The sequence below is a fragment of the Salvia hispanica genome, chromosome 3 (genome assembly GCF_023119035.1).
Source record: "Salvia hispanica cultivar TCC Black 2014 chromosome 3, UniMelb_Shisp_WGS_1.0, whole genome shotgun sequence".
In the NCBI taxonomy this organism is placed as follows: Eukaryota; Viridiplantae; Streptophyta; class Magnoliopsida; order Lamiales; family Lamiaceae; genus Salvia; species Salvia hispanica.
Window position 1 is genome coordinate 45,768,504 of NC_062967.1, and position 23,262 is coordinate 45,791,765.

The window sequence follows — 23,262 nt, forward strand, 5'->3', positions numbered from 1 at the left end:
TTCGTCGCCGTGGCGTGGTCGGCCCTATCCTGACTTGTTTCATCGTTTTGAATAATGTGCTTGTTTTCACTGAAAAAGGGAACTGATCCTACTGTGACAAAAAATATACTCCTTCGGTCCCTTAATAATTCCCTTAATAATTGTCCATTTTAGTTTTGACATGAGTTTTAAAAAATATAAATGAAAGTGAGTTGAGAAAGTTAGGAATATGGGTCTCACTTTTATTAACTCTTAGTTTAATAATAAAATGTTAGTGAAATCATGTAGGCCTGCTTATTCGACCGGTTCCGGTTCTAATCGGACCGGTTGACCGATTAACCGGTTTTAAATTTTCATAAATCCTAGAACCGGAACCGGAACCGGAACCGGAACCGATGTGTAATTTTAATCCGAATTTATTTATAATTTTAAATAGTTCAATGCTAAAAAAATAATAAGCCAACCTCTAGAACTATAACAAATAATACATAAAAAATCAAGTAAATACACAAAAGTACAAACCAACAATACAATAATATTCATATATGGATAAGAGTGATGTCAAGTGTAGTAAGTCGGACTAGTTTATGTTAGCAATTTTTTAATAAAAAAATAGTTCTAAACTTTAGCAATTTTTTTAAAAAATAAGTTTTAAAATTGAGTTCTATTTCCGCTTTTTGGCTAAACAAATATTCAATGGAAATTTCTAATATTACTAATTGATCTGGTTGTGACTTTTTGGTTTATAACGGAACAGTTAATAAATTATTCACAAACATGTTAAAATCGTATATTAAATGAATTGTTACATATATTTGTTATAAAGTTAAATTTCTATCATATGAAATGATATTGTAATTGTATAAGTTCTTTTGGAAATTAAAAACAAACTTATGATGCCTTACTTATTGTAGTTAGTTCATCAAAAATTGATTGGGGAAATAATTGTAGATTCAAAGTATTACGGTTTAAACATTTTAAATACTTCAGAAACAAAGCTCGCAAATCTAACACTTTTTAAATCTAAAAACCACTTAATGTTTCAAATTATGTTATTTTAATTCAAAATTAATTCAATCAAATTAGATTTATTAGTATATTAAATTATAAAAAAATAAAATTGAATTATAATCCGGTTCCCGGTTAGGAACCGGAATCGACCGGTTCCGAACCGAAACCGATTTTATTTAAAAAGTTGGAACCGGAACCGGAAAATTCGGTTCCGGTTCCTCAATTAACCGGTCGGTTCCGGTTCCGATTCCGGTTAACCGAGAACCGGAGAACCGTTTAAGCACCCCTAAAATCATGTACCTAAAAATGAAAATGGATAATTAAAGGGAGACAAAGATAAAAATGGCAAAATTGGACAATTAATAAGAGACAGAAGTATAAGTATCAATCACGTGAAAGGAGTATAAACTTAATTAGTTTCTTAGGTATTTAATCGATGGATTATTTGTTTGCTACTTGCAATATGTGCCGAAGACGCGGTGTATGACTACTTAATATAATGAGTTTGTGAGTCATATTCTAATGCTTATACCACCCTAATTCAAAATCAATACCAAATTTCCACCCTTAGATTTTAAAATAAGTGAATGAGATTAAATCTTACGAATCTCAATAAATAGTAGACAAAATATCAACAAAAGGGTAATATCGTCATGATGTTATCATATGATAATGTTCGTGAATGTTTTTTTATATCAACATAGTGTATTACAAATATCAACAATATGACATAAGATTATCAACACTAGTACAAGAAAATAAACACATATTTATTGAGATTTTTACTTGTTTTATTGAGATTTTTTGATGTATTTGTTGATAAAAATCTGGTTATCAACATTTACGAAAACTAAAATAAAAAATATCAAATTTCATCATTCGAATGTCGTCGGAACATATGCAATTTACATCTCGTTGGAATCCTTATAAAATTATCTTTAATTTGATATATTTTTTGCGAAAAAATAATTTAAATCGAGAGTGTTACGTAAATTTAAAGTTTTAAGATGATTTTAATGAGTGAGAATTGACATTAATATCCTCGAATTTTATTTATTAATTTTATTAATTAAAAATATAATCCTTATGACGTTATTTCACTATTAGATCTTCTAATTTAATAGCTAAAATTAAGTCGTAATTTGAGATAGACTAATTAGTTACCAATGGATAAGTCCGGGAGTTTGTTGATCGTATTTTGAAATTAATAAATTACTAGAAAACATGCACCTAGAGAAGATCAATCGGCTCACTGGAAAGTGGGCAATTACAACAGAGTTTGGTTGTGTAGTTTAACAAGCAAACAATCAAGCTTTTCATCTTCTCCCGAATTCCCACACTAGCATGAAAATTGCTCCTTTTCTCGCTTGTATAAATAAAAGCCTATGCACAGTCCCTAAATCAATTACTCACAAAATTCCCAACGCATTAATTTATGGGTGCTGCCATATCTGTAGCGGCGGTGGCTGCCGCAGGCGTGGCTGCCTTGCGATCCGGAGGTGTGGCCGGCCTCACCGCCTATGCCCTTAAAAAGCTAGCGGACTTGGCGGTCGACCTCCTTGGTTCCAAGATAAGAGCCGTAACCACTGCCAGTGGCGGATCCAGGGGGGTGCAGGAGGGGGCGGTCGCCCCTTCCCGGCGGCCAAGAGCGTCGAATGTTCATAAAGGATTGACCGGAAAAAGCCATAATATATCGTCCCCTCCGCAAAAAAAATTGAGGAAGAAGAAATCCTGTGTCTGATGTTAGCTATCAATTAGGGTTTTGGGGTTGAGATTAATTTTCACCTTAATCTTTCTCACTCCCTTCAAAATCCTTCTTTTGTAATAGCCTTTTAATCTAAGCTATCTGTTTGCTGATTTTAATCTGAAAGAAATGGTGTTGTGTTGTCCAACACTAGTTTAATGATATTTTACTTTGTTTTATGAATTTATTCAAAGCATTTTCGTATCTCTATTCATAACCATTACTCCATAATTCATGTTTGTGCGGGTAGTAGGTGATGTTGATCCTTAATAGTATGCTACTACTAAGATTTTAACATATAAATTAAAGATTAACGTCATTTAAACACATAAGGAATTGACTAAACTGAAACACGAATAAAATTTTCAGCATGATTTATGTTAACATCAAAGTTGAAATATTTTATATGAGTTATGTATTTATCCTAATTAATTATGCTGATTCAAACGAGCTAGCTTTTATTGGCATTATTCATATGCTGCAAACAGTTTGTTTCTCTAAAATTAATTTGTCCTAGTTCAGAACCTGCACTACAATTTGGCCCCAATAAATATTCAGGCTTCAAACTCTAGTCTCTAACTATTTTGTTTTGATTAAATTAGTATTAGTAGTATTATAAACGTAGTTTCAACGATTATTTTATACTTCCAGTTATTTAATTTCTTAGGAAGTACTCCCTTGTCTAGATCTCTCATTTTCTTTTTATTTATCTCATCTAAGTTCCTCATTCATCATTACTATAAATTAAAATATAAAGTCTAGTTCCTCTTTTCGCACAAATAAAGTTTCATAAATCTTTGGTCTAAAAAATACCTCCTATGTCCCACATAATTTTACCCAGTATTTCATTTTGGATCGTCCCACATAATTTTATCCATTTCATTTGATCATTTTTGGCAGTGGACCTCATATTCCACTAACTCATTCCTACTTACATTTTAATATAAAACTAATACTTTAAAAGTAGAACTCACATCCTACCAACTATTTCAACTGACTTTCCATTACATTTTTTAAACCCGTGCCGAATCAAAGTGTGTAAAATTATGTGGGACGGAGGGAGTAGAACATTTTTCATAAGATGGAGAGACTATGTCGAGAATACGATTTTGCACACCAATGGAAGGAAACATAGACCATCTGTATTCTATTCTCTATACTAGACTACTGCATCATGAATGCTCTACTTTTAATTTGCATCGGTTAAAGCACTTATTTAAATTTTTATGTGACTTGGTGGAGTACTCCTACTTTTTATTGTATTTGAAAACATATTATTGGAAATTTGGAAATTACAATAGAATTTTCAATATTTTTCTAAATGAATAATGAATTCAAGTTATCCCCTCCCTTTATATAGGGTGAAAAAAAATCTTAGCATATCTTGTATGATTACATAAAAGATGTTATAAACATATAATCTTCTGTTTTTTTAATTCATACCAACAGTCCGCTAATTAATTGTGTGCAGTTAAAAAGTCGAGTTTCAATTCAAAATTAAGCAATTAATGCCTCCATTATATTCAGTTTATATCACGAATAAATAAATGGATTAATGAGACATTTCCGGCTCTATAAATAGCCTCTCCCCACTTCAGCATTTCATTATCAACTAAGTAGATTACTTTTCAGCAGTATCATAGTCATGGCATTCCAATCTGGTAGTGGAAATAGCTCATCATCGAAGCAGAAGCAGACGGTTGACGATGAAGGAGCGATGTCTGCCCTGAAGGCTGTAGGGGTCGCTGTTGGTGTTGCCGCCGTGGCGCTGTGGGCCATCTCAAGCTTGTTTGGTAGTAGTTCTGAGGAAAAGATGATGAAGGCTCCAGGAAAAAATTATTCGATTCCGAGGAAGGATTTCGATAGACATCCTGCTGAATGGTTCCGTAACAATCGCTCCTAATTAATTATCATGTGTGGTCGAGATTAATTTTCAGCTTAATGGTTGCTTATCATTATCAGTATCCTACTTATGTGTCTTTCATTGTCATCTTAAGTTTCATCTATAATTAATCACATCTTATTGTCTAATTTAATCTCTTTGTTTTTATGGATTGTATGTTTGCTAATTCCGAAACATGACCAGTGAGCGATCAAATTACTACTACCATTTGCATAACTAGTATATTTATATTAAAGAACATCTCTATCTCTTCTGAATTTGGTGCTATTTATCTTTGCTACCAATTAGCACCCTAAATATACGAAACATATACGTTTAATATTTGACAAACCTTGGAAATTCGACCAGATGTCTTCATTTTCGTATTAGATTCAATTATTATTCTCTAAATCTTTGTAGCATTATATTTACCATATGTTAGTATATAAAATCTTGTTTCTATACATTTCCTACTTAATTGTAAATATAGAGAAATTAGGACTATAATTTTAATGATAAATATAAAATAATTAAAAAAATATTGTCACATCATTTGTAATGTAACGTGGGGTTAATTACACTCAAAAAAAATAAGGACGTTACCAATGTTTTAAATTAGTACAAAAAATTTTAAGCTCACGTGAATGGGAAAAAAAAGTTTCATTTGTGTGCTAAGTTAATTCATTCTGTTATATGACAAAATGTTTAATGTGGTTCAAATCTTGTTAAGATTCAAATAGTTTAACTCTGAAAGATAATTTGACAAAAATCAAATATTTTCGAAGGATAATGTAAAATTGTAAATACTTATAGGGAGGTGATTAATTGCTAACTAATTAACAATCTAAAATTGAGACTAATTTTTAACCATTAGATTAAAAGATCTTGTGGTTGATATAATGCCAAGTGTAATATATTTTAAATTTAAATAATTATTAATTAAATTAAAAGCGTATTAATCTCAAATCCTATATGTAGTAATTATAACTAACTACTTTCTCTCTACTCAAAATCATCTTAAATCTTTAAATTTACGTAACTCTCTCAATTTAAATTATTTTTTCGCAAAAAATATATCAAATTAAAGATAATTTAATAAGGATTCCAACGAGATCTCAATTGCATATGTTCCGACGATGTTCGGGTGATGAAATTTGATAAATTATATTTCAATTTTCGTACATATTGATAAGCAACTTTTAGCAACAAATGCAACAAAAAATCTCAATATATTGTAGGCAAAATCTCAAATATTATGCATGTCCAATCTCAATAAAAATGTGTTGATATTTTCTTGTCCTTGTATTGATATTCTAATGTCATATTGTTGATATTTGTAATACACAATGTTGATATCAAAAAACACCCACAGAAAATTATCATATGATAACATAATGACTATATTACCCTTTTGTTGATATTTTGTCTACTATTTTATTGAGATTTGTGAGCTTTAATCTCATCCACTCATTTTAAAATCCAAAGGTGGAGATTTAGTCTTAATTTTGGATTAGGGTGCTATAAGCATTAAAATAGGACTCAATACTTATATACTGCAGATATAGGGAGAGTGTTATATTGCTAACTCAATACCTAATTGTTAACTACAACTAAATAATAGCCATTAGATATTCAAATTAAGGGCCTAGATCATCAACCAAGAAATATCAATACGATCAACAAAAAACGTCAATAAAGCCATAGAATTAATTTCATAAAATATCAATAGGGGTATTAATGTCAATTAACTACATGTTTAGTTATAACTAACTTTTAAAAGAAATCCCAAAACTTTAAATTCATATAACATATATCAAATTAAAGATAATTTTATAAGGATTCCAATGATATCATATATGCATATGTTCCGACGTCAAAATTTGAAAAAAAATTCAAAAAATTTTCAATTTTTTCGTAAAGCAGAAATGTCAACATACTATATAAAATATGTCAATATAATACATGTAGAATGTCAATATAAGCAATGGGTTAACATTCTTAAAGCATCGTGTTGACATTCTCAAAGCATTGTGTTGATATTTCCGAAACACTATATTGACATTTTCATCTAAAACCCTAATTTGGCATTTTTTTTTTATCTTTTTTTATTTTATTAATAAAAATAAAAATTAAATGTGGCAAATTGTAGACCACAAGTTTTCTAAAATCCTATGGCCTTAAATTAGTTATAGTTAGCAATTAAATGATGATTTAGCAATTGATCACTCCCCTATAGCTAATTGTAGATTCGTAATACAATCAAGCTTGCAATGTACTCATTTATTTCTCATTTAGTATAAACATATCCTAGTACAATGTTACGCACACATATAAGCATTTGCAACGACGGACTCTTTTATCATGCCACCACAGAATGGGTCGAGCAAAAGCTTATGCGCCGTCCCCCCGAACTTGTATATCATTACTTAGTCTTCTGTTTGAATAATTACGTTGGCCAGATCACAGTTGGCTTGTACTGGATTTTGCTTTTATCTTAGTTTTATTTTCTTTATTTTTTCAATTTTGTTTTATAATTGTTGAATATAATTAATATAATAAGAATATAAATTCACAATATATCCACTATTTTTTGTTAAATAAAGAATGTTGTAAAAAGTGCTGACACATTAAGTGGCTGGCAAAATTGTAGATGGCTTAAATTGGCATAGAACATGTCTATTAACTTTTTTTTATAGATCAGAAAACCAACTATCCATGAAATAAGAAGAATTATGGGTACAATAACACAAACTACAACAGATAAAAATTAAACTAAATCAAAAACTTCATCCATGAATCTGTACAGATGGGATGAAGCAAGCACCTGTAGAGCATCCATCTGGTCTTCAAACAATTAAAAGATAAAAATTACCAGAACAGACAGGGTTGTCATCTTCATCGTCTTCTCTTCTTATTTTTCCCCAACTGGCCAGACTTGAATGCATGCTCCTGTTCTTGGAGGAAAGCTCTATACTTTCCATACACCTCAGTTTTTTCTTCCTGCATTCGCGCCTTCTCCCGTTCCTTCACCTCAAACAAGAAGTGGTTATCTTTCCTTAGTTCACGCACAGCACCTCTCGCCTCCTGCTGCAGTTGTTTCTTCAGCTTCTTCCTCTCCACTCGCTCCCGATCTGGATCATAATCTCTTCCCTTCACAAAGCTGCCACATTTCCACAATCCCACCATCAGCCACTTAAAAAACTTAATCTACTTGTAAGGGAAACTGACTTACTTGTCCTCAAACTTTGGAATGGCTGTTTTGATAACCTTCTGCTTTCGGATTCTCAGAGGCAGTCGCAGCGACTGGTACTCCTCAGATTTGGTCTCGATAAGCTGTGCAACATCTTTGAATTCTTTCTTCAATGCATCCGGTATCAGATCTTCTTCTGCCAGTCCGTGTAATATTTTTGCCATTGGCAAAAATATCTCCGGGAATGACTTGAATCCCTCGTAAATGTCCACAAATCCTTTAAGGTTCCTAATTATTGCACAAAGTATGCTCGCCCTGCACATATATACAAACAAACAATTGCAATCTATGATAATTAACATCCTCACCTGATATCTATCAATTAAATAACCCAAAATAATCTATTATCAAGCTTGTGATAACAAAAATATGAACTTTTAAAAAATTCTTACCTGAATTTGTCCGAGGTAAAATAAGGAGAATCATCTGGCAAGTCCATTAGTGTTAGAAAATCCAAAGAGTTAATCTCTTCAACTTGTCCTTGCATATGGAGTAATGACCTTAGAGCCTTTAATTCCATAAGATGGCATAACTGTGTCAATAACAACATTAAGTCATTGTCATCCAAATTCCAGGCACCTTAACTATAACCAAATAAGTGAAGGCAAAACCACATTTAAGTGCTACCGAGTTGTGAAGAAAAACCTGAGAAGCTTCGTATCTTTGTCTGTTAGTTAGAGCTGCCATTAACATAGTCTGCAAGAATGTAATAGCCTCAGGGCAGAACTTTTGGGATTGTCTACTGACCTGCAACAGTTTGCCATTGTAAGTACAGTATGAAAGAGAAAGTTACAGAGAGAGACAGAGGGGGAGAGACATTAAACTTCAAAAACTCATATGCGCTAGGAATCAATTCTCACTTCACTGGAAATGCAATATTGATAAAACCATTTGCAAGAAAAGATTTTCAGGGAAAAAATGCTGATATTTGCACCTGTAGAAATGTATGTTCACTATTTCTCAACAAACATAAATCTATATGAAGTTAAAAAATCACAGTTATTATTGACCACTGAGTTGAAGCTGGAAAAGATAAGAAATAGAAAAGAAAAAATAATAAATCAAGGTAATCTATTTATTTATTCCGAAAGAAAAGCCACACAATCAAATTCAATTAGACCCGGGTCATTTATTCCGAAAGAAAAGCCACACAATCAAATTCAATTAAACCCGGGTTATAAAAGTCGTGTATGGGGCACATGGTAGAGAAGGGAAAGGAGAGTGGACGAACAAAATTCTACAGCACATTTGCCCAATTTAAACTATCAGTCCCAGAAATGTGCCACTTAGGCACTACAAAATGCTTTAATTTCTGGAAATGCATTATGTACTGGAAGAGTTAAAGAAACCTCCAAACTCGAGCAGCATGGAGAAAATTATGTATGAATAAAAGTCAAAAGGATGATCTCACAGATAGCAATAAAGAGCACAAGAAGGAGCCAATCGCAATATCTCGGCCAGAAGTTATCGGACACCGCATAAGGTATTCAGAAATCAACAGGATAGCAGGAGTCATAACAGCATGGCGGAAATCAGAGCATGGAAAAATCATAGACCACAGCCTCATGAGGAAAAGTGTCTTGAGAGATGGCCAACAATTATTTCCTGTCATGGAAAAAAGTGTTAAGAGGTAGATTAATAACAATAAGAGTCCACACATCAGCAGATGATCCCCAAAGATGTAACAGCTAAAAAGGTTTTTTTTAATGTAACATTTTTATGGGCGATGCAACCAACCTGTATTCTTAATATCCTGACAGAACAGGGTACGGGTACGAAGCAACCTCTGACGAGCACAAATGGCTGCAAAGTACGGGATCTCGGTACTCATTTCCATTAGCGGCTTGACGAGCAAATTAAGTAACTTGAAATTTAGTGGCTTTGTGCTTGCTAAAACAGCAAAGTATTGCAACAATACGCCATAGAACACCTGGAATCCAATTCAATCGATATATTACAGAAAAATACAGTATAATTTCAAGAATAATAATAACACAACCAGGCAACACACATATCATACCTGCATCTTTTTCCGATTCTCGGCAGCAACAGCAATAGCATTATATGTTCGAATCCTCCTGATAGCTTCCACAACTTGATCATCAGAAAGATCTTTCAGTAAGGCACTAAATTCTTCAAAATTTTTTGGAGCTTCAATTGTGTATGGAAGCTCCCCTTTCTTATGCACATCCTCTTTAAGAATCGTTTTCACTCCGAGAGCACCTGCATCATTATTTTGATTTCCCTTGGTTTTTAATATCTTCTTCTGGTTTTCCACGATAACTTTTTTACCAGTAGCATCATCACTGCCATTGTCTTCTTCTTCATCCTCCGAATCAATTTGTTCTTCATCACTCTGTTCCCAGTCCTTGAGAGACTGAGCCTTTTCATCTTCACCACTGCTCTCTTCTGATCCTTCTTCCTCCTCCTCATCATCATCTTCCTCGTTATCATCATCTTCTTCATCTCCAGAAGTTGGAGCATCTTCCGTCTCAGGATCAGTAACACCATCTTTTTTAAGTAAGTCATCAATCCAGACAGCTTTAGTCTTTGGAATGGCTTCAGAAAAGGAATCACCAAGATCATCCCCAGATATATGACTAATCTGTTTTGAAGCTTCACCGTCATCATCTTCAAAATTCTCAGCATCTTCATCGCTGGAATCATCACCAGCAGCCATCCTTTTCCTACGTTCTTCCTGAACAATGATTAATACTCAAGTGAGCTTTCCAGGTATTGTTATATGTGCATCCACTGGAAAGCTGCTTCTTGCAAGTTCTATTGGAGTTATGCAAAAATCCCAAGGATGCAAATATGGTTCCAATGTGTAGCTTTATGCACTTTCTCCAAATTTGTATACTATTTCCAGTTAGTTAGGTGAAAGAAGTACTCAAGAGTTGTACCTCCAACTGCTCTAGACGCTCCTTCTCTTCTTGTGCCAGCTCTTCAGGTGCCTTTGTCCTGTCCGATGGCCGAGCCCTCATATCAAGTGCCATTTCACCCACCAGTTTGTCATAGTGATCAGGTTTTTCCTATAATGACCAATTAGTCTCCAAACCATCAAAATCATCCTGTGCGACTAAAGCATGGAAATACTAAGATACATAGGCTGTTGAAAATCATATTTAAAAAAATAAGTAAAACAGAGACAAGCTCTATCTTCAACTTTCAGTAAATGAACCAGATGGGCTACTTCAATACAAATAGCAGACATAAGGCATGGGATCCAGTATAGACGATGTAAGAGAATAAAATAATTTAAGATAGAAGTGTACATGCTGAGTGGAGACTTTGTTATACATTCTAGGTGCCTCCTCTTCCTTTGCATTATCATTTGAGTTTCTGCTGTTTACAAGAGCATTGAGAGCACTCATCTTGTTTGGTTGTGTCAATGACAAGAGGGCCTCTGACTGAACTAAAGAAGCAAAATCCTTGTCCAATTGCTCGGTAAACTGTTCACTTTCTTCCTTTTCCTTTGCTTTTTGAGCCTGGTAATTGTAAGGTGCAAAAACAAACAAACCAACACACACAGGGAACACCAGAAAAGGGTCAGTTAGAAAGCTTCACCAATAGTGATATTCAAAGTTCATAACAAATGCGAGCTGCAACCTTGAAAAATTTGCTTTTGAATATAATATCCTCCATCACTTCCTTCTTGGTCTTAGGCCTCTGCATTAAAAATGTCACTTAATTAGAAGCAGCAGTGTAAGTGTAACTAGGACCTAATGCATTCAGCACTGCTAAATTGCTAATGATCACATTCCAAATATGGGAAAAAAATTCAGCAAATGTTCAGACAGCAGAAAAGAAAATCTTAAAACTGGTGCTTCCTTTTCTCCACAACTAAACATGATTCCTTTGATCCCTATTGCATATCCAGAAACAAATGAAACAGGAAAAAGGAGTTGGTTTCCCCTAAAAAATAGGACTACAAAACGAATACAGGCTAACACAGACATTATGCTCAATGTTAAATATATGAGCCACTAACAAGTAATATGAAGCAAACTCCACAGCTCCAAACCAGAACCCCCCCCCCCCCTCTTGATACCCACCATCTTCCTCAAGTCTTTACATGATTAACAAACTTGAATAAAAGAATGGGGAAAGAGTAAAGGACATGCCTGTTCCTGTCAATGATAATATCCTGAACTTAGTTCAAAACATTCTGCATAACAACAAATACTAACACACTAAGTTTTTATGGACTCAACTCTGAGATGACCCCCCCCCCCCCCCACACAAAAAAAGGGCAATTCGTATATGCAATTTTTAATAAAGACAGAACAGGAACAAAATGGATATTTGGAAATAATGCGAATTCCAACAGCAACCATTAAACTAACAAAAAAAATGAAATGCATGTAGATGGGATTAGAAAAACTATTAGATGACACAAAACAAACAATCATACTACGAATCTAAGATAAAACAATAGGATAAGCAATGTATCCAGTGCTTAAAACATAATCTCACATTTTGTTCTTCAGCAGATCCTGAAACTGGTTCACCTTCTGCCTCATGGGAATCAAATTGTCCTTCTGGTCAGAAATAGTCTGTTAAGTGCAAAAATAAAGGAATACGTAGATCCTGGTTTATGGAATATTTGAATAAAGTTTTTTTGAAGCATATTCTCCATATTAGACTCAAAATTAGACATCTTTCTCAAATTGATCAAACCAAGGGGAGTTGTTTTAACAGCACCATTTTAAAATTTGACACAACTAATATAACCAAGCATCGGACAAAGTGCCATATCATTTGCAAGTACCAATGGAGCCAGGAAAGGAACAAATGGATCAAGAAAGCATTGAAGAGGTTTTTCATGAAACATTAATTTAGAACAGAATATCGCATAGGAAACATGCATGATGATCCCAGTGCAAGATTATGATCTTCAAACAAAGAGATATATGCTTAAGAACCCAAGCAAGCTAATAAGACTTTGCCATCAATGCCATGGACTCATAAGTACAACTCAAAATATACTGGATATCGTCCTTTGAGAATAGAATACTGATGCTCCTGAGTTGCACAGTTTCCACCCAAAATATAATCATATTATTAAGGAGTATATTACAATCTGAATATTCCAGAATTTTTACAGAGAATATTTTCAAAATATAATTGAATTCAGCTGGGCAACTTTCTTTCTCAGAATGGTGACAAGAGAATAATAATATGTATGATACCATATTATATGAAAAATACTCGTTTTTCCTTATAACCTACTCATTTTTCCTTACAACCTAAAGACATCTGCTATATACAGTAAAACGTGGTTTAGAATCTTAATGCTTCATTTGGATCCCATCAACAATCAGTTTAACAGACATTCATTACTGAAACCCTATATCCAATAAAAGTCAATATTCTAGACCATAATCGGGTCTTCCTCTATTAATAATTATAGTTTATATTAACAATTCATCTGTTTTTCAGATTGGCCCAGAACCTTTTCAGAAGAGAAGACCATAATCTATTTTCTTAGAATCTAAAGACAGTGCTTACTGTTTTGTCCAACTGGTAGATCATCATCATAATCATCCCCGTAAAATGGTTCGTCGTCTTCAAAATCATCCCTTCCTGGGAAGTAACCACCGCCTTGAATCTCAAAGTTGTCTTCCTCACCATCAGAGAGATTGAACTTACTTTTCTTTTTTAATTTCAACTAAAAGACAACCAGTAATAGGTCAGGTTTTAGTAAAGACACAGCAAACCATCAATTCAAACAAAGAAAAAAAAAACTGCGGGACTTGACAATTCGAGTTTCATTTCGCCCCAAAAATTCCTTGTGCTATACTTAGGTATATGCATCCTTTGATTATTGGAATTCCCAAGGTTTGATTTTGAAAGTAATAAGGTGATATTTCTAATCAATCCAACAGGATTTACTTGCACGGACAAAGTAAGAGCTTTCAGGAACTTCACCTGCCGTTCGCGCTGAGACCTCAAAATTGCCTTATCAAACTCCTCAAGTCCTTCATTTTGCTCTCCAATTCGCTTATCCACAAAAGTAGAAGACTTTGTACTTTGCTCATATTCTTTCAGCAGCGTCTTCTGCCTCTGCATTTCAGCTCAAACACCACAAAATTCACACTCAACACATAGCTAGCTTCTCAAGAAATAAGCAGAAACTACACAAGCGCCAACAAGTAAAGAAAGAAAGACGGAAAATGGACCTTCTGGATGGCGAGAGAGCGCGAGAGCCCAATACGGCGTCTTTCTTCATCCTTGCGTTTCTTGCCCAGTATAGTGAATTTTCGCCGCGACCATATGTTCTCAAACGGGTTCTCCTTGGGCCCTTTGATTTTCTTTGAATCTGAATTTAAAGAGCTCAGCTTTTTGTTTATCTTTCCCTTACTTTTCTTCTTCTTCGCACTTCCTGTGCTCGAATTCTTCGCCATCTTCAAATTTTGTTAACCTTTTCTCTCGTAAAACGGAGGTTGATTAAGAATCTGATGAAGCACAGAGATTGTCAAAGAACCGGAAGCTGATTAGGGTTTTAGGAAAAAATTCGTATCTTTAGGGTTTATGATGTTTGGAGAAGAAGACGGTTGATTGGGCCACAATTATGGGCCTATCAGTTGGGCTTCTTTTAACTGGAGAAGGTTTTCACTAATTGATTTATGCGACCATAGTTGAAATGATAAAATGTGTAATTTTTCTCAAAGTACTGTATGTTTTTTAGTTATGAGGACGATTAAATATTTAAATAAATTTTAAAATTTTCAATCAAATTAAACAAAATTTCTTTTAATCTTTTATGGTGATACATATTGTTTATATAAAAAATGCTTTCATGCACAACAATATATCTTCGAAGTCTTAAAGTCGAACCAATCAAACTATGCATTTATTGGTCTACAAAATGAAAGCGGTGTAATTATATTTCGCTATAAAATCACTTTTCACAATGAAAAAAACTTTGATTTTCTACTGCATGGCACGACACAAATTTTATTGTAAGGGTTTGAATAAATAAGAGAGTGGGGGTAAATGAAAATAAAATGATAGAGTTATGGTGTAATAAGTTGGCTTAGTGATAGAGTATAATATATATAAGATCAGAGGTCTACAGTCCTAGTTCACTGTAACTAGTGGCTTACGAAGATTCAAGAGGAACCCCCTCCTCCCCCCCCCCCAAAAAAAAATCTCATACATTTCTACTTAAAATTTCAAATTTAAGTTGTTGCAGATTTGATGGGAAGAGATCTGAAATTTAATTGTAAAAAAGAAATCTTACAACAACTGCCGCACATAGAGTTGGGAAGAATTGAGATGAAATACTAATAAAAAGCTATAAAATTAATATGTATAATAAGTAGTAGTAGCTAGTAATAAAAATTGGAAAAGTGTATATATCTCCTCTTACTACTATCGTATTGTACTTACTTTTTAGTTTTATAAAATGGTAAAAGTTTCAGGATATGAATTATAAAGACATCATCACTAGTCTTTTCATTAAAATAATTATAAAATAATAATTTAAGATTAGTTCCATAAGTTTGATAGCTAAAACTTTGACTAAAATAGTACTAGATTTTATTGAAAAAGGTTTCTCCTCAACCTTCTGCATTCAATTTTATTTCTAAACGGCGGAAACAAACTAAATTTTTATCCACATATATATTTCATACGAGAATCGCAACTATATCTTTAATTGGTGAATTCAGCTGTCGCTATTTTAGCAATACATATACAACTATAACATGAATTGTGGAGTATCACTCTTTTGGTTAAATATGTATTGGATTAATTTTATGTATTAAATATTTATGCATTTTTATAACTATTTTATTGTGATTTATTGACATGATTTATTTATGCGTCTCTGACCGTAACACGGTCAAATCATGTATACATTTGCTCATAAAAAAAAATGAAAGATTATTAATTTTCATAGATGAACTAAAATGAAAGAACATATTGATTGTGGTAGGATGAAGTATAAGTTCTAATGTAATACTCCAAATTAGTCTACATTTTATGAGGCCAAAGCGTTTCATATAAATTAAAAATTCTAGAACATTACTTTTTTATAATTCAAGTGAAAACACTTGCATACCATATCGTTGGAGTAGTAAAAATTGACAGAGAATGAAGATTGAAATCTTATTGAAGTTGGATTGGTTCAATTAAATTAAATATCCGATGAAAAATAAATTGTACTACTAGTATTTACGATATCTAATAGCATAACGATCAGCAACATATAAAAGTAAATATATTAATTTGCAAACAGCTACGCGAGTAATAATACTCCTCTGAATATAGTTTGAGTCATGGGTTCAAATTCAATCCCTTTCCTAAAAGAAATATGAATGAAAAAAGGATCCTAATTACCTATTTTCCCGGTAAAATATCTTCTTTTTGTGAGTACTACAAAAATAAATAAAATAGGTCTCTTGATTTCTTATTCAACCCCATAAAACCTCTCTTCAGTTCAGTAAATTCCTTCGTCAAGAAAAGGTAAACAATCGGTCTAGTTACGTTTTTCACTTGCATAAAATACCTGCTCCCCCCCTTTTTTTTAATGTTTCTTGAATCGTCCATGCATTCGTGTGAACTTAGTAGTTTTTTTTTCTTCATAATTTGAATTTGTGATGACCATCGTTGCTATGGTTCCAAAAAGTTCAATTCTTATCTTGCTGTTCCATAATTTTCTTCTCTAAGAATTTTATTTTTTCATGATCAAATCCGCAATTATCTAATGATCTGATTTTTTTCATAAAAATTCAGGAACATTCCTTTGAATTATAGCAGAATGTTGTTATCTACAATCACTTGCTGGTTGAGCTATAGCTAATTATAATGCTTAATCTGTTGTTTTTTTTAAACATTGTGATTGATAGTTACCCTAATTTATGTTTCCTAAAGGTTTAAAATTTTTTATGCAGAGATCATGGGTGGCTTTTGTAGTTGTTTTCATGTCCCTGGTAGCCACAGTTTTTGTCTTGGGTGCTTATTCAGTAAGCTTAAGAATAAGGTATGGTTAAACCTAATCTCTGGTCATATGCTGTGCTTCTTTCCTGGCAGATTATGAGAGGAAGGGTGTGTTTGAGCTGTATAACTGCTGAAATTGAGCTTGATTTTCGATATCTAGAGGTTGAATAGGCTAATGATGTTGTGGAGAAGAAGAATCTTAATAATGAGGTTGTGAGAGTTTGTGAGCTGTTTATGGGAGAATGATGATCTGCATTAGTAGTTGGTTTCTTGAGGTTATAATGGAAGCTAAACTTATCTCCATTATGCAGCCTAGAGAAAGAAACGACGTCTCTCCACCTAATGAGCGCACAACTTCTACGATTCCTTTGACCACAACACCGGCTGCTAGCAGGCCTAACGACATAGCTGTGAGTGGCATTGCTAGCTCCAGACAACAGGATGCAGAGAGATTGCAGGTTCAGTCCGAACTTGTTCCACAAAGTGATGTGCACGTTGACACAAAATCCAGAGAAGGGCTACGGATATTAATCACCCCCAATCCACTGGAGAAGATTAAATCCTATGTAAAAGCTCTGCCATCTGATTCAGACAGATTCAAATGTGTGTTCCCAGATGACCGGGATGAGTGTCCAACATGTCTTGACGGTATAATCTGTCGGTTTATGAGTTTATCCCTCTCTCTTGTGCACATAGTGGATGGATAAAGCAAGGTTATTTAAATGCACATTCAAAACTGTTACAATCACTTGATTTCATCTTGCTCCTTTGCTTTTTTTAACAGAGTATACCTCTGAAAATCCTAAGATAACGACAAAGTGTAATCATCATTATCACCTCAGCTGTATCTACGAGTGGATGGAGAGAAGTGAAAATTGTCCGGTTTGTGGGAAGGTATTCTTTCTTCTGTCAATCCATCTAGATATAATTGTTGTTGCTTCATGCTTTTCCACATTGATCTCTTCTGATTGAGTAATATTTGAATTTACATTGCTTGATAGTTAGCCCATCTACACTGCAAACAGAGTAACCAGCATTTCCTTTTGAATGTAATAATAACATTAAAAATGAATGTATTTCCCAAATCTCAGAAATAGCAGCTGCTAAAGTGAGAAATATTTGTCACTTTTTGCAATATTATTAAAGAATAGTTGCCATCTTATGAAATATCATCAATGGAAGTTACAATTACACCAAACATTAGGAGCAAAACGGCTTCAGAGTATTATCATTGGTTAAGAATAATAAAAAATATGCATAACTGAGACACCAGATGACAGTGGCTCAAAGGAAAAACATAATCGAAACTAGTATTTGATGATATGTTGTAAATATCGACATGAACCTTTTTCACTTCGAACCTTATTAAGAAGTTATATTTGAACTCTATATAGTGGAATATATACCTTGATCATATCCCCCACTGATTTTTCCCCTTGGTTTTGTCTAGATGATGCTCTTTGACGAATGAAGCTGAACGACAGTCAATCGCATCAATGAATTCCCACAACCATGTTCATGAATACTCTTCATCTCATAGTACATTTCTTGTTTCTGTCGCTCCAAATTTTGTTAATGGATCGTATTCTTGATGGTGATGATCTTCCTATTCTTTCTAACTTCATATGTCAAGTAAGTCAGTATGTGCATATTTTCGATCACATTTTAATTCATTTGTAACTTCACTATAGTTGATGATCAACAATGAATTCAAGTGCCATTTTCACACAGATACAAATTACACACATTTTATTTAACTCAAGAATCCAACAAGTTATTCCTCGGTTTACAGTGGGGCTGTAGAGCATATGTAGGCCCACAAATTTACACACATGAATAACTCATGGTATACACTCAAAATGTAAAACAACTGCAACATACATAAAACATAGCATATTATCCTCACACAGATAACTACTAATTCCCCATGAACAAGTTGAGCTGCGTTGGATTTCACGCAGCAAAGCATCCCAGATGGCATGAGTAGAGTGAATCAAGAGTGAGGTCGAGCTCATTCCTTCTCGCCTCTGATTCTTCGTCGTATGTGCCGCCTCTGCATCAATGACATGTGAGAAGAGGATGGAATTCTAATGCTAAAGTTAGGTAAAGCTGGATTTTGACACAATCTAAACATTGTGTGAGAAACTTACCCCATGTTTAAGGAAGGAAGTCGAGATGCCATGAGGTATTGAGGTTGTGGTGGCGGCAGTGGAGGCAGCGCTGCCGTGTTAGTGGTGGGGTTTCGCTGCTCCCATTGTGCCTGCTGCCCCAATTCCTTTTCCTTGTATTTGATCTATATCATGCAACAGATATACTTATTGGTGATTCCTCACAACAAGAGAGAGAGAGAGAGAGAGAGAGAGAGAGAGAGGTCACCTTCTTTGCTAGCATGCTGTTTTCCTCTTGGATAGCCTTCTCCTGCAACAATTTTAATTAAAAAGAAGCAGCAGAAGAAGTTAGATTAGGCATTGCATAATTAGGATTTAGAAGCATCAACTAAGAGAAAAAGAATCTTATTTTGGACAAAACCCCAAACATTTTAGTTATATATTGTAATCCTTAGGATTAGGATTAGGATTTATTCACTACTATCATCTCATAAATTCAATGAGTTAAAGTCCAACAAATTATATTAACATCTTAACTGTAAGCTGTAAAAGATTATTACAAAATGTAATTACTGATGATCTTCTTAAAGAACTATTGGTGATACTCAACTAAGGTGCACACATATATGAATAAGAAATATATGTAACGTGGATCGGAGAAGGAAAGACCTTCCGCTGCAACTCCGAGATTGAATCAAACAAGAGCTGATTCTGTAGATAATTAAAAACCAATCTCATTAGCGGTTGGAGTTTGCTAAGTAACAGGTTTATATACATATGTATAAATCGATGAACCATACTTTTCTTGATCGGATGGTCTTAAGAGCACTATCAAGTTGTTGCTCCAAGTTCTGCAGATCTTTCACGCTCATCGTGTCCAGATCTTCGCCCATGTAGTGCCTGACCAGTTAGGAATATTTGCAAACACACAAACAAATCAATAATCACAAATTTGCGTGTGAATATTGTATGTTAACTGGCCAGTACTTTACCTGTGATTTCTTTGCAAGAGCTCAATTCTGGCCTTAAGTTTGCTGTGTTCGAGAGTCCAATTAACCTGCAAATGTCACATAAAATTATATATGGCCACCCTTGTTAAATTTATAAAGATCAGGGTACAACGTACATAAGTTTAATTAGCTGACTAATGTTACTAGCAATTAGACTTTGGATATCTGATCTTGTTGCACCCTTTTTCAGCAAGGGTTTGATCAAACCAGTTGATTTAATGGTTGGCTAAAATCGGATGCAATGGTTAACACCCCAACCCAATGTGAGGATCGAGGATAGACAACGTGCACATGCATACTCGTGCACCATCTTCGTGGTCACTTGAGCTAGCCCAAGCTAACAAATTGAACTCCATCGTGGATTTATCATGATTATATTTTGATCTCATTTATTGCAAATAGGTGTGTGATCAAATACTAACTAATTTATAGTAATAACTAATAACTAACATCAATTTTGTATGTTAAAAATATCAACACGAGGACATAAATTTATCAATATTCTTGTGTTGATATTTAAATTTACATGTTGTATTGATGTAATTATGTCTTTGTGTTGATAATTTTAGTACACAGAATTGAAAGTTATTAGTTATTACTGTAAATTAGTTAGCACACTAACGCAACCCCCATCAAATAACTAGTAAAATTAAGTAAGAAAAGTCATTGTAAAGATAAGGAGAAGGGACACTCGAAACTTTTATAAAGTGATCCACACAAAAATTAGGGCTTCATTTGAAAACAGACAAACAGAAACAAGTACTATATTCAAAATTGTTACCTAAATACACCTACTGTAGTTAATTAGGACATTGAATTATAAATATCACTTACAGGCGACTCAGGCTCATTAGCGATTAACTGTCTTTCTGCAAATGAGTATCTTTCATACTTCTCCAAAATCCTGTCCATGCTGTTTCAAATTTCACCAAATTAAAATCAATCAACTAAATAAGAAAGATAAACATGAACTCCTTTATATGCCCATTATGTATAAATAATCCACCAGCAAAGGACACATAAAATGGAGTACTTAATGCCCATTATGTACCTCACATTTATATACTACTATTAGTTTTAAAATGCAAGTAAAATAAGTTAATAAAATGTGAAATCTATTTATCAAAATTTCATAGAAAATGTTCCAAATAAAAAGGACACAGGAAGTATAACATTAATTTTGGTGCCCTAAAAATAATTTGCTCATATAAAAAGAGATAAATACAAAAGGTATTTCAAATTGAGTATGGTACACACAAAGTTTCTAGCATATTTTGTTTAAGACATAAATTTCATGGTCATAGTAGCATAAGTTTAAATGATGTTTTATAAACTTAAAATATTTAATAGCTTAGTCATTTGATGATATTGTTTTTCTTTATCCATGTAAAGATGCCAAAGAAAAAGTTATTGAGTAGCATTTCACCACTCTTATCCACGTCATATTTATTGGGACATAGGAAACTCACAAAGACAAAGTTATTGAACAGGAAAATGTAACAATTCAAACCATCAATGTTCTACTTCACCTCCAATGTCCTCATCAACAAATCCAAAAAATAATCCAGTGTATTTTAAAAACGTTTTACACAAATACGAAAGATCGACCATTAAAGTTATTATATGACCCTAGCTACCTAGCTTCCTCTCTTGAAAGATCCATCTACTCACATTACTCTTCTAGCTGCTGCAATATCAGATATCCGAAAATTTAATTTAATAAAATAAACCATCAGTCCACCCTCTATTATTACTTAAGTACATGCAGTTTTTTTAAAAGATCGGTATAGCATTAGTGATCTAACATAATTAAGTGAGTAAATAGAAAGATAAATTAAACACAATGGAAAACCGAAATTCTCCAGTCTCGTTTTAATTTCCAAACAAAAGAATGGTAACTGTCCATTTTCTAGCAATTTGAGGAAATCGTCGAATGTCATTTCCAATTCTGAGAGGTTATCAAGCAATACACAAAACAGCAATTCTTCTCTCGCGGCTAGCTAGGTTTTACAAATTTCCTACATCCTCGAAACAAAGCAAAAGGAAGCAGAAATTGTCAGGAAAAGTTGAAGGTATATGGATTAAAATACAGTGAAAACCCCATACGTCAAAACTTGAAGTCGACACGTGTTTGAAATACCATAACACTATGACAAGAAGGGCTAACTCTACACCAAAACTACAGATCCACGCAACCCTTCAATATTCATAACTATAGGACTACTCCAATACTTCATCCTGCAATTATAATCTAGCTCATAATTATCCCAAAATCATTCAAGGACAAGATTATACAATACAAAGGGAGATTAATTGCCTAGAAACGACAGAAGACCTAAAACCTAATTACACACAAAAAAGAAAAAAACACCAGACTAAACCTAAACCTCTCACACAAATCTAATGTTAAAAAATCAAGATCTAAGCTTTTTAGTAGAACAAACATCACAACAAAAACCCTACTTATTCAAAAAATGAAAACCTAAATTCAAGATCTTGAAAACCTAGATAAACAAGGAGAAGAATTAAGAAAATAAATTGAAAAGGAGGAGTTAGGAGAGTTACCAAGAATCAGTAGAGTACTCAAAGAGCTTCCCCTTGTGAGAGAAAACAATCAAAGCGACCTCAGCATCGCAAAGCACAGAGATCTCATGAGCTTTCTTCAGCAAGCCAGCCCTCCTCTTGGAGAAAGTCACCTGTCTGTTGATCTTGTTTTCAATCCTCTTCAGCTGTACCTTCCCTCTACCCATGCTTTCTCTCTCTCTCTCTCTCTCTCTAGACTATCTCTTTGGTCCCAAGGCCTAAAAATGGAAACCCTGAGATCCAGGATATTATAAGTTCAACCCACACGGAAGGAGAAAGTGTTTTATTTTGGAGTTTTAGTCATTTCTCTCTTGGTAAAAAAAGTGAGGTGGAGAGAAGCCCAGGGTTTATCTTATTACAGTTTCTGCTCCCACTTTTTTATTTTTTTTATTTCTTTTTGGGTGAAAAAACGAAATGGTGGTGTTCGTGTTGAATAATTGTAATCGTAAATGGGGCAAATTTAACATGCTGTCTGTGAAAGCGGGTACAGTAGTGGAATGGTGGGATGTGAAATCACAAAACAGCCAATGGGGAAAACCAGGCGGTTTTTTAAGGATTTGCTGTCAAGCTCTCATTGGTTGGAGATCTTTGTCCACTGGTTTATGAGATTACACACTCAAGCCGTACGACTTTGACAGCATTGGCTGGAGGTGTACGGCTCTTCCTACTCTCTCTATGTGCTTTACTGTTGAATGCATTCGGCGCATTTTTATTTTTTGCCGTCTTTTCACCACTATTTCATTACCTGT

At 33.8% G+C, this 23,262-nt stretch overlaps 3 protein-coding genes across 4 annotated transcripts; 1 reads left to right on the plus strand and 2 right to left on the minus strand.

The window, feature by feature from the left end:
- Positions 1-7,276: 7,276 nt before the first annotated feature.
- On the minus strand, positions 7,277-14,362 carry LOC125214505 (nucleolar protein 14). 2 transcript variants are annotated; one of them, XM_048115556.1, is made up of 14 exons: positions 14,049-14,362; positions 13,798-13,932; positions 13,378-13,537; positions 12,343-12,404; positions 11,476-11,535; positions 11,142-11,354; positions 10,770-10,898; positions 9,887-10,564; positions 9,604-9,796; positions 9,278-9,471; positions 8,512-8,613; positions 8,259-8,398; positions 7,849-8,121; positions 7,277-7,776 (listed from the first exon to the last, which is right to left on the minus strand). In XM_048115556.1, exons 1-14 carry the CDS (start codon positions 14,271-14,273, stop codon positions 7,512-7,514), a joined length of 2,829 nt encoding a protein of 942 aa, XP_047971513.1. In that variant the 5' UTR covers positions 14,274-14,362; the 3' UTR covers positions 7,277-7,511. The 2 variants fall into 2 exon arrangements, with proteins under 2 accessions (XP_047971513.1, XP_047971512.1); XM_048115555.1 differs by having other exon boundaries at positions 12,343-12,407.
- A 2,409-nt stretch (positions 14,363-16,771) lies between these two features.
- Positions 16,772-18,291, plus strand: LOC125210327 (RING-H2 finger protein ATL20-like). The gene is made up of 5 exons (XM_048109884.1): positions 16,772-16,855; positions 16,906-16,974; positions 17,124-17,460; positions 17,597-17,706; positions 18,263-18,291. Exons 1-5 carry the CDS (start codon positions 16,772-16,774, stop codon positions 18,281-18,283), a joined length of 621 nt encoding a protein of 206 aa, XP_047965841.1. The 3' UTR covers positions 18,284-18,291.
- A 241-nt stretch (positions 18,292-18,532) lies between these two features.
- Positions 18,533-22,845, minus strand: LOC125209020 (truncated transcription factor CAULIFLOWER A-like). The gene is made up of 8 exons (XM_048108592.1): positions 22,496-22,845; positions 20,765-20,843; positions 19,913-19,977; positions 19,721-19,820; positions 19,590-19,631; positions 19,189-19,230; positions 18,963-19,105; positions 18,533-18,865 (listed from the first exon to the last, which is right to left on the minus strand). Exons 1-8 carry the CDS (start codon positions 22,678-22,680, stop codon positions 18,766-18,768), a joined length of 756 nt encoding a protein of 251 aa, XP_047964549.1. The 5' UTR covers positions 22,681-22,845; the 3' UTR covers positions 18,533-18,765.
- Between the last annotated feature and the right edge of the window lie 417 nt (positions 22,846-23,262).